This window comes from Xyrauchen texanus, chromosome 4 (assembly GCF_025860055.1).
Source record: "Xyrauchen texanus isolate HMW12.3.18 chromosome 4, RBS_HiC_50CHRs, whole genome shotgun sequence".
Classification (NCBI taxonomy): domain Eukaryota; kingdom Metazoa; phylum Chordata; class Actinopteri; order Cypriniformes; family Catostomidae; genus Xyrauchen; species Xyrauchen texanus.
Window position 1 is genome coordinate 11,943,049 of NC_068279.1, and position 14,360 is coordinate 11,957,408.

At 39.1% G+C, this 14,360-nt stretch overlaps 1 protein-coding gene across 2 annotated transcripts in view; it reads left to right on the forward strand.

Annotated features, from left to right (window-relative positions):
- Positions 1 to 4,678, forward strand: part of fam222aa (family with sequence similarity 222 member Aa) — a 63,736-nt gene extending 59,058 nt beyond the window's left edge. For both annotated transcript variants that reach the window (XM_052114487.1, XM_052114494.1), the window contains one exon: positions 1,132 to 4,678. In XM_052114487.1, the coding sequence (XP_051970447.1) occupies positions 1,132 to 2,582 (1,451 nt within the window). In that variant the 3' untranslated portion in view covers positions 2,583 to 4,678. The remainder of the gene's footprint in view (positions 1 to 1,131) is intronic.
- The last annotated feature ends 9,682 nt before the right edge of the window (positions 4,679 to 14,360 follow it).

Sequence of the window (14,360 nt, forward strand, 5' to 3'; positions counted from 1 at the left end):
TTACCATTCCCTGCCCTGCCCAACATGTGGTTAAAGACCTCTCTTTTTAATAGGAGTAAGCCAGTAGCACGTATTTTTTAATGGATGTCTCAATTACTATTTATGGCAAAGCTCTTGCAGTACATTTTGTCTCACACTTTTCATGTGGCAGAAAAAAACCCGGTTACGAATTCCCAGTGGATGGAGTTTTAGGGGTTTTGTGGGAGAGGTAATGTAGGTCTGTCTCTTCATTTGGAGATTGTCTGATTGTATAATTGAGAAATTTGCCTGGCCAAGGCTAAGACCTACTGGTACTACTTATAAATCTCAAATGTGTCAATGCAATTAAACAAGCCTTTTATCCTCCTTGCTCTCTCTCCTTTCTGTCTCCAAGGGTAACCCAAATTTGAACAAAAGAGAGGCCAAATTAATTTCACAAAGCACTGGTTTAATAAAGGTTCTTGATTTTGAGTTAAAAAAGCGCTATTTGTCCAGGGATAAATGTCCTCTGGAATAGAAAGAGAGAGAGAGAACTGGGGTAAGGAGTGAAACATTGTTTGTACAGGGAGGCAGAAACATTCATTATTAACAACATTGTAACTTATGTGGCTGCAGTTTGTACAATTACCTTTATGTTCTTAGCAGACACTTTCTTACCAATGCAGGTTAAAATAAACCACACATCAGGTTAATGCCAATTACTAGATAGGTAGAGATTACATAATGCATGGGTGTTTATTGGGCCTTATTTTCTTTGTTGAGGAGCATGAAGAGATAAAACTGGGCAGTTGTCGTGAAGTGGTCCACTAAGTAGGTCATCTATGGTGACAAAGTCATGTTGCACAGCTAGCGGCAACGATTGTATCACCTCCAGACAGAATGATTTGGTGATAGAGGTTTTGGCTAGAAGGAAAAGAAGCTAAATCTTTTCAAAATTCAGCTTGAGGTGATGGGTCGACATCCAGAAGTCAGAGATGTGATACAAAAGCTCTCATAAAGCAAGACACGTGTCTATGGCTATGGATGGCAACAGATGGCAACCAGAAGCTATCAAGCTCCAAACAGGACAAAAAGTAGTCTATGCAAATTTTGCACTAAATTTGAAGCCTACTAAAGTCTGACTCATGATATTCTTTTGTTTTTGCCTCGCAGGTGAACTGACTGTCCCCATGTCTACCCCACGCTACCCCAGCGCAGCAGAGCTGGATGCCTATGCGCAGAAGATGGCCAACAACCCACTATCCATCAAGATTTTCCCCACGAACATCAGGGTCCCACAACACAAGCACCTTAACCGGACTGTGAACGGATATGACACCACTGGACAGCGGTACAGCCCCTACCCCCACCTCCACACTGGAGGCTACCATGGTCTGCTGGCAATCGTCAAAGTCTCATCATCCTCATCTTCTTCATCCTCATCATCTTTTGTACCATCAAAGGGCGTTCTCAAAAACTCAGAGGGCAGGAGGACTAAGTTGTCTCCCGCGCAGATAGCAGTGGCTCCTTATCCGCCTCCAAACAGCAGCACTTTAGGTCATTGCCATGGACAGATCATGTACCACGCAGGACCTCCCAAACCCCCAGAGTCCACCACTCTATCAGTTCCTCCCAATGTCACTGTGGCAGGCTCCGTGATCCCTGTGGCAGGGGGCCGGGGGCTGAATGTCCCCCCTCAGTCAAACCTTCCCTCAATCCAGAGCATAATTTATCAGATCAACCAGCACTGCCAAGCCCAGGCTCTGCAGCAGGTATGTCAAAATGGAACATCTATGGGACCCCTGAACCCCAGCCCATGCAAACAGGGGACCACCAACTCCTCAGGAGGAACTTATGTCAATAGTGTGGCTCCACAAGGAAACATGGCCTATTCAGGGACGGTGCTAGCAGGACAGAATGGGGAGGTGATAAAGGCTGGAGTGTATCCTGAAGGTATGGACTATCTGCTGTGGCAGAAGCAACAGCAGCAGCAGGCAGTGTTGAGGATGTACAGTGGAGGAAGTGGAGGAGGAGGAGCTGTCAGCAAGTCGCCCGAAACATGTGCCCTAGGCGCATCCACCATGCTGGGTGGGGCGCAGGTGTCCTACTCTAGAGGTTATCCAATGACGGCCAGTATGAGTGGCGGGGGTGGGCTTGACAAGGTCAGCTCCTCCCCTTTGAACTGTGTGGGGATGCATGGGAATTTTTCCGTTGGGCAGTATTTCGCCCCTCCTTGGAACAGTGTTCTGGTTACCCCAGACAGTGACTGCTACAACCCTCAAGAGTTGCCAGGAGCTACCACCACGGCTGGATCGGCAACAGGGCACAGAGAGCTGGGTTTCCCCCACCATCACCAACACCCTCATCATAATCACCACCACCATCATCATCATCATCACCCTGCCATAGACAGCACAGGTGGTTTGTGCTGCAGTTTGCCCAGTAAAAGCCTGTGTAATACGTCAGTGTTGAGCAGCAGTCTGCAATCATTAGAATACCTGATCAATGACATCCATCCTCCCTGCATCAAGGAGCAGATGTTGGGGAAGGGATACGAGACGGTGTCTGTACCGAGACTGTTGGACCACCAGCATGCACACATCCGCCTCCCTGTTTACAGATAAGAAGAGGTTTACTGGGTGGCAGCGGGTCAAGCTGACCAATATAAAGACCTACTGGGAAATCTTTAATCAAAAGCTGCAAATGTTGCCATTGTGGATTGCTTAGATTCGCTGTGGAATTTTCATGATACTGCTTTAAGCAGATGGAGAAAATCTGGATAGAAATACAGAATGAATGCTGGAAAGCTAATTGGTGTCTCTCAGCTTAGAGCTGGGAGAGAATGGCTGGCTGTGAAATGGAATGTTGAAAGATTCGAAATGCGGATTCTGTGGTTCTTTTTTGTTTTTGCTTGTTTTCCAGTTGTTTCTTTTTGTGATTTTTTTTTTCTTCTTCTTTTAATTATTTTATGAGACTAATAATAATTTTTTTTTGGTGAGAGTCAATGGTTGAAATGAAGTAAAATATGGTATCCTCTCCTCCTGACATATTGAGTAACTCGTGATTAACATGATGAAGATGACTGTCTTAAAATTACAATATCTATAAAAGTATATGGCTAAACCTGTACTCACAAAACACTGTAAGAGGTAAAGGCATGCACACATTGCAGAATTGCAAAGATCAAACAGCAGCAAGATCAGTGCTTTTAGGTGAAGTTAATGGATATTTCATTGAATAAAAAAAATACATTAAAAAAAGCTTAGCGGTAATAATTAGGGTTTTTCATAGAAAGTGCACTGCTTGAGGTGTGATATTTTAACATGAAAGTACTGGGAGGTTGGAAATTAGAAGTATGAATATAATGTATTTAAAGAACTTGAAGACTTGAACCTATTTTTGTTTTATATATTTGTAGTATATAATATGCATTGGCTGCTAAGGGAATAAGAGTGTAAATGCTTAGGGTTTTTTAATGTTTTATTTTGTTTTGATTTTATTCTCCATTGGCTGCAGTAAAGTTTCAGCTGTTCTCAAGGATTAACCACCATTGAGAGCCAAATTAACAGAATCTGCTCATTTATTTACCTACACTGGAATCCACACTCTCCAAATACACAATTTTAAAGGTTACAAAAAATGTTGCTCTAAAAATGAGACTGCCCTCATTAACAAGTTGGGGCCTATCTGCCTTTTTGGCGTGTTTTTAGATGGAACATTCGTATAAAAACATATTCTAACTTAAATCTGATTTCAAATTCTGGAAATGAGCTGTCTGTTGTCTTTAGAGCTGAATGTTTTAATTGGTTTGGGAACAAATGACTCCTCCCACATTGCTTTCAATCAGAGCGGTGTGAAAGCTATAGCTTCTAGTATTGTCACACTCAAGTAAGCAAAGACCTGAGGGGAGCTGACCTATCAAATGTGTCACTTGACCATTCCTCTTTTTGAATAGATAAAAACAATCATTGTGTGGTGCCTCTCTCATCTAGAGATGGAAGGAGAGAGGGTGAGATGTTTCTCTCAGCTCTGTGCTAGCGGTTTAAGCAGGGTTGAGGCCGCTCATAAGCTTTGTCTCGACACTGAAATATTTATTCCGACTGTGACTTTCCTGTGAATGTACTGCACTTAGTTTACTGAGAAGACTAATGCCTTGTGGGACAGAGAGGGGGGAAATAAAGAAAATCTGGATGGGCAGAGCAGTTCCCGGCGTTAAATTAACATTTCTTTTGTCAGTCAAATTTCAGCTGTAAATTGAATTTAGAAACTCGAGCAAGGCAACGGGGGGTTTCTGTTGGAGGCAAAAGCTGGCTACAGTCTAGATTTATGAAGTGCAATTATTATGACTGTATTAACAATTTTGTTTTCTCTGAGCTTACACCAAAAAAATGTAAACTACAGCTGTGTCTACATTCCCAATGTACCACATACTCGTTCCCTTCTTGTTTTGAGGTGCGAAATAAACTGATTTCAAGAATTTATTGAAAAACCCAATTCTTTGTTTTGGCCTTGTTTTTATTTAAAAAAGTATTTCCTGAAATGAATAAAAAGCCATTATATTCTCATGCACACACTGAACTAGTTTGGAACAGGGAAAATGAATTATCTCTAGCATTGGGCTTTTCACATCTGGGTTTACACGTTCCTGGATTTTGTTCCTTATCTACACTGCTCAAACTTTACCTTCAGGTTTTGACCTTCACATTTCGAGATTTCAAACTCATTTGTAAACCCTTGTGTTCTTGATGTTCTTATTTGCATATTTAAAATCTTTTGATGAAAAAAAATACATTGATTATACAAGTTCAGCACGCAACCTGATTTATAACTGCTTGTCCATCTGTGGAAAAATGTGGCTTCAACACATTTGCTGTCACTGTTTTGACATTTTCCCTCAAGAGGCTGCACACAGTGTGTGAAAGATTTGCAACTGTTGAACACAACATGAATATTTAAAGTGGTTAACATTTAGTTTATGATTGGTTGTCTGTTGCAAAACAACTCGTCGTAACATTCAAGCACTGGAATATTTCACACTGTAAACCTTTATCACTCATAATAATCAACTTTAACATCAAGTTCCTTGGAGTATATCAGTTGGTTCTCAATTATACAGGTTGGTACGCATTTGTACTGCGGTTCATCTGATTTTGAAGTCTAGCTACGCATCTGAAGTATCTGGTTTAGCAGCATCAAACACACAGGCAGAGGCACAACCTTGGCTAATGCACCTGTATGACTATGTAGATGGATACAGCTCAATGGACAGAGCAGCGTGAACGCAAAGCACTTAAAGCTCGAGCTCTTAAACTTGCAGCTTTGCAAGAATCAGCAAGGCGCGAGAAGCGGAAACCATTTGAATTCGGCACAGAATTCTACATCACCACCCTTGAATTTACTATAGTAACACTAAATGTACTTTAGGCAGAAATCAAGTTATAATAAATATTATCATATCACTATTTCAGCTCTTTTCAATTTGTCATGGGCTATATTAGAAGAGTGAGGGAATATAATAAATTTTTGTTATAACTTATATTTATATTTTGTATGTATTGAAGATCCATGCTTCCATGTGTTAACTATGGTCTTGTTACAAATACCATTACATACCAAAACTTTAAAACAATTAAAAAAATTAATAAATTAACATTTTCAAAAGGGTAAATGCAAATACACTATTTAAAAAAAAAAAAAGATTAAGTAGAAATGTGTAAATTTAAAAAAAAATGGCTAAAATATTTTTGTTTGCGTGTAAGTAAAAATAACTGGTTTACTTTTAATATTATAGATAAATTTACTTTTGTTGATATGAGTAAATTTACATCTGCATCCAACTCAAAATCAATGCTGTAATGTAGAATGAGCATTTCAGTGGGACAAAATATGTAATATCATTGGTCTTTTCACCTATTTTTTAAATAAAGAAATATATTAACAATATTACTATTATTATTAGTTTCTCTCTTCGCATTTTCATTATCTTGGCCCCAGATATAGCCATGTGTCCATCTGTTTGAATTCAAGAAATGCAAGGTTTGGTCTCACATTCATAATGCTTAAGCCTGCTGAATTTATTAACAAAATTATGCAATGCTTCGAAGATGTATCGAGCAGTAAGCAAATAACACAGATATTGATGTGATGAGGAGGATTCATACCCGGCACTGAGTTGCTCAATCAACGGGAGAGAGATAAAAGGAGGAGCCAGGGACGCCAGAGAGAGAGAGAGAGACATGCACGCAGCAGTGTTTGTGTGTCCGCTTTTGTTTCTGTTCAGTGTTTTATGTTGAATTGAAATCTTTTTGATTGTTAATCCGGTTCCTGCTTCCTCCTTTCCCGATGAATGAGATGCTTGTCTGCCACACTGGTGCCGAAACCCAGGACTGGAGGAAGACACGCCGTCAGAGAGCCCTTGCCGCTGACAGAGGATTGTGACACCAAGGAGAGGAGTGGTTCGATGGTACCAGGAGATGGAGGAGCGGAGGTTTCCCCGGTCTGAATTGGGCAGTGCGGGTATGTGACGAGGAGCCGGGGACACCAGATAGAGAGAGAGAGAGTGAGATGCATGCACATCGTGTGAATCCGTTTCAATTGAGTTTTGTGTTTTATGTTTTTTAGCACAACAAAGTCTCTCCACTTTCAAATTGTCACATGATTGGGGTGGTGTCTGGTAGGGGGGTGTTCATCAAAAAAAGGTTTAGAAACATTGTCCTTAGAGATCCTTTCTCTGTAGAGTGCCAGTGTTACAACTGATTGCTTTAGTCATGCTTGCAGTATTCCAACTTGATCTGCTGCAGATTTGCTCGTAATAGCCAAGGTCGGGGAGTAACGGAAATACGTGTAAGCGGATTACATATATAAAATATAAGTTACAATGTGAATCATTGGTTATTTGAATACAGTTACATTCAAAAGTATTTTGATTACTGAAGAGATTATTTTGCAGTTTATTGTATAATTGTCTTTATTTGTTTAATTTAATATTTAGTCCTTTCAGTTGGAAAACATTTATACATATAAATTATGTGATCCAAAGTGCATTTGAACAGCGGTGAAACACTTTCTTATGATGTTTTACATTCATATGAGCAGACAGAGAATAAGTTTGAAGTAAGTTTGGAGCAGCAGAAATAGAAATAATCCTTGTGTAAAGTGTCTGCTTTACGCTAAGATAAAATGCTATTTCTAGCCATTCTACATGCACATGCTACCAGCCACGATCATATTTTATCAAGAAAATTCACATTAGATCATAATTAATTTTTTCTAGTAAGACCTTTGATATTAGGGCAAAAATCATAATCTTGATAATAATTTTGGTTTTGTTTTCTTGTAAAAATAAAAAAATTCATAAAATAAGATCAATTTGATTTATCTTGTTTTAGAAACAACACTGCACAAGATATTTAAGTTTTTCAGAGAATGTATATTTAACATGTGTATTTTATTAGAGTTTTTATAAACAAGTGAAAAAATCTACCAGTGCTGAAGAAGTAATCCAATGTATTTAGAATACATTACTGACCTTGAGTAATCTAATGGGATATGTTACAAATGGCATTTTACAGCATGTAGTTTGTAATCTGTAGCAGAATACATTTCAAAATTAATCTTCCCAACCCTGATAATAGCACACCGCTTTCTTCGAAGACAAACAAAGGGAACTGTAGGGAATACAAGCAGCACACTTGAACTCAGCCATACCTGATACATGCTCTCACAATGATAAATTCTTCATTTCAATTATTCAATTTTCCTTCTTAAAGATACACTATATAGCCAAATAACTAGAGAAGCAACTCGACACACTTTTGGCCATGTAGTGTACATAATTCCAACATATTAGTCAATTGATGCTGTGTTAGATAATGGGTGAAATCCAAGGGAAAATATGATCAGAAGTATTTGAGCTCATGTTGGTTTAGAGATCTAGAGTTGCGACAGTCCATAAACATTTTAGAGTGCACGCTGTCTTTTTTCCAGTGTGTAGTTTTTGTCAGCTTGAAAGATGTGCCTGTGATTACATCCTCAGGGGATTTCCTCTCTGCTTCCCTACTGCTGTCATCCTTTATGTTCTTTCTCTGCTGTGTTAATGGATTGAAGGAGTTCTCTGCAGAAATGCACTCCCTCTCCCTTACTTTCTGACCTCCATATCTCAAAGTATAGCCTTTATTGTTATTTATTTGGAAATACAATTCGATGCTGGTAATCCAGCTGTGTAGTTTTCATCTTCCTACAGGTCACACTGAAGTACTTAAGGACACAAGTCACAGAGAGTACTTGAATTGTCAACTTTAAAGGTTAGCACTTTTTGATCCAACCAACTCATTTTAGATAAAAACTCTAGACAGTTTTTGGTATCACTTTTTCATGACTTTAATGGCAATACACATGATTATACATTGCCTGGCCAAAAAATTGACTAGTTGTTTGGATTTAAATGATCTGGGTTGCTTCAGTTGGTTATGTCTGGGCTCAGCAATGTTATGTGGCGATAAAATGAAGTCAGCTGAGTATCTGAATGTACTGAATTAGGTTTCAGGTTATCCCATCAATGGATTTTTTTCTTCCCTGACAGCACGGGCATAATCCAGTACATCAATGCCAAGATTCATTATGCTCAAATTGTGAAAGAGGAGGTTCAGGCAGTATGAGGAATCAGTTTCGCACATAAATTGGCCACAACAGAGTCCTGACCTTAACCCCATTGAAAGTCTTTGGGACGTGCTGGAGAAGACTTATGGAGTGGTTAAAGTATAATGCTTAACATGAGATATTTAAGCAATATCGCATGAGTTGAAATGCGGTTGTGCTGAATACCAACACAGCTGTGATTTGGCCATATAAGGTAACAGGGGTATTATTTTATACAACAATTCTATAAACAAGTAAATATAGAGTAACTGATGTTTAAGACACCAAATGGACAATTATTTGCACATTTTTGCTCTCCAAAAAATATTTTTTCCAAAAGAAGGCAAATCATATGTGAACCCAGATACACAGTGTAAGACAGACAGTGAAATTCATATTTCCAAACAACTAATCAGCGCTCTTGGAACACGGCTAGTCCAATCAAATTAGTGGACTGGAACTAGCAGTTGTATAAACTGCTAAACAGATTGTTAGTTAATATATATTCAAATATTTAAAAATGCATTGAAATGCATTTGTTTACCGTTATATAATGACTTATTAATGAGAGATTTTATAAAGGTTACCTAGATTTTTTTCTTCATTGGTGGAAATCTTTGCTGCTGAGCTGGCCCAAGCTTTAATGCAAACAGAGAGATAGATTGGTGTGAAGAACAATAGGCCTCTTAGTGTCCCTTTAAATAATAGCATTAGATGCCATAGAAGCACTGTGAGTCGAGTCCTCTCATCTTCTTTGGCTTTAAGGAGGCATATGGGCCATCACCAGCTGCACCTGACATTTGAAGCCCCACCTCATTGAGAGATCATTTGTTTTTACAGGGGAATATACCTTGAGCTGACTGTCATTTCGAAGTGCTGGTGCAGGTTGCAGTTTGCAGCCCTGGAGCATGAAGTCGTCCTGGATGCTAATCAGGATAATTGCAGCATTGCTCGTGCTCTAGTCTCCAGTCTCAGATTGTGTGCCTCTGTGGCCCTCTGTGCAGATTGGCCCCTCAGGCACCAAGAACCAGGCCACTGCAATTCACTACTGCAAAAGGAGAAAGGGTGATACAGCTCCAAATCAGGTCTGTCTTATTAAACATACTTATCAGATTCACTTAATAGGTAGCATAAAATGATAACTAGGATGAAAAATATGCTATTGTGACATTATTCTTAAAGTCTTCAAGAAATCAAAATTGACCCTTTTATATTTCCTTTATTAATACACATTCCTGGTCCAGGGCCATTCACACTGAATGTTTGTTTTTGTCCATCTGTGCTGTTTAGCAATTGTTTTCCAATTTAAACATGCACCATGCACATCTTTGACTGTTGCACCGCATCTGTTTTTTGTTTTATTTGTCAGCGTCTCACACAGGAATGCCACATTTGTTCGCTGTGTCAAGTTAAAAAGAAATGTCTTGAGATATTCATGGCACTGTGTCTAGCATTTTTTTTTAGCACAAGGACTTGTGTGGTGTGAACAGCCCCTTATTGTATAAGTAAAGGGTAGTGTTTCGTTATTTTTCATTAATCAATAGAGCGCAAAAGTGCCCGACCCACTTTTTCAGCCGTCTTGGTTCAGGACGTATTTTTACACATTGATTTTTCCTACTGGGTTTTCAAAAAATTCTTAATAAAAGAGTTCTAAGCCATAAAGCAAACCAGCCAGCTCCAAGATGAATCATCATTATAAACTTTGATCTGAAGCAAAAAAAATATTTCAAAATCAGACAAAGAGACAAAGTTTTTCTTGGCATCTTTCATGAGGTAATGAACTACAATCCCATGAAGCATTGCGAATAATGTAATTGAATTAAAATTGGAATAATAAAAAACTATTGATTTAAAGTTGTTGATTATATGTACAGAAACACATTTTAGGTGTACTGTAAAATATTTAGCTACAGACAAAATTTACAAGAAGTTTAAGAATTTATAGAGACCAAGTATCATGCCCAGAGTGGTGGTGGCATAGTGGGCTAATGCACATAACCGTTAATCAGAAGGTTGCTGGTTCGATACCCACGACCACCACCATTGTGTCCTTGAGCAAGGTTGCTCTAGGGGGATTGTCCCTGTAATAAGTGCACTGTAAGTTGCTTTGGATAAAAGCATCTGCCAAATGCATAAATGTAAAGTGTAAATGTGAAATATGGAGTGGTGGTGGCGTAATGGCCAAAGCACAGGGCTGTTAATCAGAAGGTTGCTGGTTCAATCCCCACAGCCACCACCATTGTGTCCTTGAGCAAGGCACTTAACTCCAGGTTGCTCCGGGGGGGTTGTCCCTGTAATAATTGCACTGTAAGTTGCTTTGGATAAAAGCATCTGCCAAATGCAGAAATGTAAATGTAAATTTGCTGTGTCATGGAAGTAAGTGGTTGCTGGAGAATGCGTTTGGCTAGCTTTGTTTGCTGCGATTCTCTGATTGGTGAATATTTCTCTGCATGATCATGGGTAATGTGAAGTTGAAATAATAGATGGCTTCAACAGCAGCATATAATATCGATTTAGAGTTCACGGTAGGTCAGTTTTTGAAGGTCAAGTCAACATTTATTTATACAGCACATTTAAAAAACACAGAAGCTGACCCAAAGTGCTTTACAAATCAATCAAATATATACAATGACAGAATTATATACATGCAAAAAATAAAAAGAATACATTTTAAAAGTATTTCATCAAGTATTTACTTAATTTAACATATTAAGAGTCCTATTTAAATGCTTAAGAAAATAAAAACTCTTTCAAAGAGGATTTATATATGGCTATTGAAGAAGCTGACCTCACAAGAAGACCTGAGTGCTTTGGTGGGGGAGTAAGGGATGAGAAGATCACTAATGTATTTGGGCACAAGACCAGATAATGACTTGTAAACAAAAAGCAGTATTTTAAAATCAACTCTGAATTTAACAGGATATAAGTGTAGAGACACTAATATAGGGGTAATGTGATCCCTCTTTCTTGACCCTGTCAAAAGCCTAGCTGCTGCATTTTGATCCAGCTGTAGGCAGGATAACACAGTTTACATTTCTGCATTTGGCAGATGCTTTTATCCAAAGCAACTTACAGTGCTCTTATTACAGGGACAATCCCCCAGAGTAACCTGGAGTTAAGTGCCTTGCTCAAGGACACAATGGTGGTGGCTGTGGGGATTGAACCAGCGACCTTCTGATTAACAGTTATGTGCTCTAGCCCACTACACCACCACCACCAGTTTGAGGGAGTCAATGTACAATGAGTTACAATATTCTAACCTGAGTGGATCACAATTTCCAGGTTTTTGCTGGAAAGAAAATGTTTGACTTGAACGATCAATCTCAGGTGGAAAAAGCTACTTTTGACAATGGCGCTTATTTTATTTTATTTTATCCCCAATTTGGAATGCCCAATTCCCAATGTGGTCTAAGTCTACAAGGTGGTGTAGTGACTCGCCTCAATCCAGGTGGTGGAGAACGAATCTCAGTTGCCTCCACATATGAGACGTCAATCTGTGCATCTGATCACGTGGCTTGTTGAGCGTGCCACCGGGGAGACATAGCGCATGTGCAGGCCACGCTATTCTCTGCGGCATCCACGCATAACTCACCACCGAGAGCGAGAACCACATTATAGCGACCACGAGGAGGTTAACCCATGTGACTATACCCTCCCCAGCAACCAAGCCATTTTGGATGCTTAGGAAACCTGGCTGGAGTCACTCAGCATTCCCTTGTTTCGAACTCGCGACTCCAGGGGTGGTAGTCAGCGTCAATACTCACTGAGCTATCCAGGCCTCCACTAATTTGTTTATTAAAAAGTAATAATGAATCTAAAATCACTCCAAGACTTACATGATCTTGTACATTCGACGACAGAGGACCTAACTGGGCAGCCATGCCAGGTAAGTAGGACATAAGGGGACCTAAAATCAGAACCAGACTGTTGCACTTAATTCCTGATTGGTATCGATCCTTCCCTAAGTTCTTCCCTACTTTTTTCTGGTTGAATATCCTGTTTCACTTGGAAATGCGTCACATGACACAAGTAAAAAAGGTTGCATGTGTTATTTCATGTTGACTTAAAGGTGGCTTGACTGGAGAGGAAAATGTAATGGACTTTGCATTCTGCCCTCGTTTGGATTCAATATAGAAGTTTTTGTCTTTCAGCCTCACTGCTTCACTTTCCTTCTCCTTTTTATGCCCACACACCTTGACACACTCAGCCACTCTGAAAGGGTTTTGTTGTCACTTAACCATTGAAATGGCAGAAGGGGTCAGAGCATCCCATTAACGGATCCATATGTGGGCATTCATCCAATAATCTGTTTCTCTCGAGGGGTCTTTATTCTCTGTCTTCCTCTCTCCCTGTCTGTCGCACTCACCCCTGCTGTATTTCTGTCTCTCTCATTGTAATTTAAATAGCTAAACCATTCCTACTGTTCTTCTATGCTGGTTCAGTGCTACAGTCATTAATTAGTTCATCTTGGTTCTGTTCAGCTCTTGGTGGAAGCCTCCGGGTTCAGCTCTCTGGCTTAACTCTACCATATGGATTTCTTCTCCTATGGCTCTGTGATAAAGTAAACGGGATTAGAGCGCCTTTTCAGAGGAAAAGCCTATATACTCTCTCTCTGTCTGTGTGTGTGTGTGTGTGTGTGTGTGTGTGTGTGTGTGTGTGTGTGTGTGTGTGTGTGTGTGTGTGTGTGTGTGTGAGAACTACTTTTGAATGGTAGTGTATGTGTATATATATATATATATATATATATACATACACTACCGTTCAAAAGTTAAGGTTCAAATTTTTCACATTTTAGAATAATAGTAAATTCATCACAACTATGGAATAATTTACTCAACTAACTGAGGTATCACCCTGGGATCCTTTTTAAACAGTATTGAAGGAGTCCATAAATATACTGGGCTGCTTTTCTTAATTATTCGGTCCAAGTCATCCATTTCAAAAACTTTTTTTTTTTAATTAACATTTTAGTTTTGTAATTAAATAAATTAACATGTTGGCACATCTTGAAATACATTTCAGGCAATTGACCCCAAACTTTTTAATGGTATTGTGTGTGTGTGTGTGTGTGTGTGTGTGTGTGTGTGTGTGTGTGTGTGTGTGTGTGTGTGTGTGTGTGTGTGTATATATATATATATATATATATATATATATATATATATATACACACACACAGCCATGGTCAAAAGTATTGACAGTGACATAAATTTTGTGTTTCGCAAAGTTTTCTGCTTCAGTTGTTGTGTTGATTCACATTCTTTCTAGATTAATGTGCAGAATGACCAAATCATTCATTGCAAAAAGCTTGATTGGTCAAAAAATTTAACTTTTGATTGTCTGAACAAACAAATCTGATTTGATCACTTGCATTTAATAGTGCGGACAGCCTGCCTGAAAAGGTAGGTTTGAGAAAAAGTGGTGGCGTAGTGGCTAAAGCACAGGGCTGTTAATCAGAAGGTCGTTGGGTCGAACCCCACAGCCACCACCATTGTGTCCTTGAGCAAGGCACTTAACTCCAGGTTGTTCCGGGGGGATTTTCCCTGTAAAAATTGCACTGTAAGTTGCTTTGGATAAAAGAATCTGCCAAATGCATAAAAGTAAATGTAAAAAATCTGATTTGCCTGCAGGCTGAACATAGCCTAAAACACCTGGAAAAAGCTATCTTATAATATTTGAGATTTAAATGTTGCTTGCAATAAAACTAATTTCGTCAGGGTAAACGATTACTTTTTAAAACTTGAATTGACAATGTATACTCAAGCCAG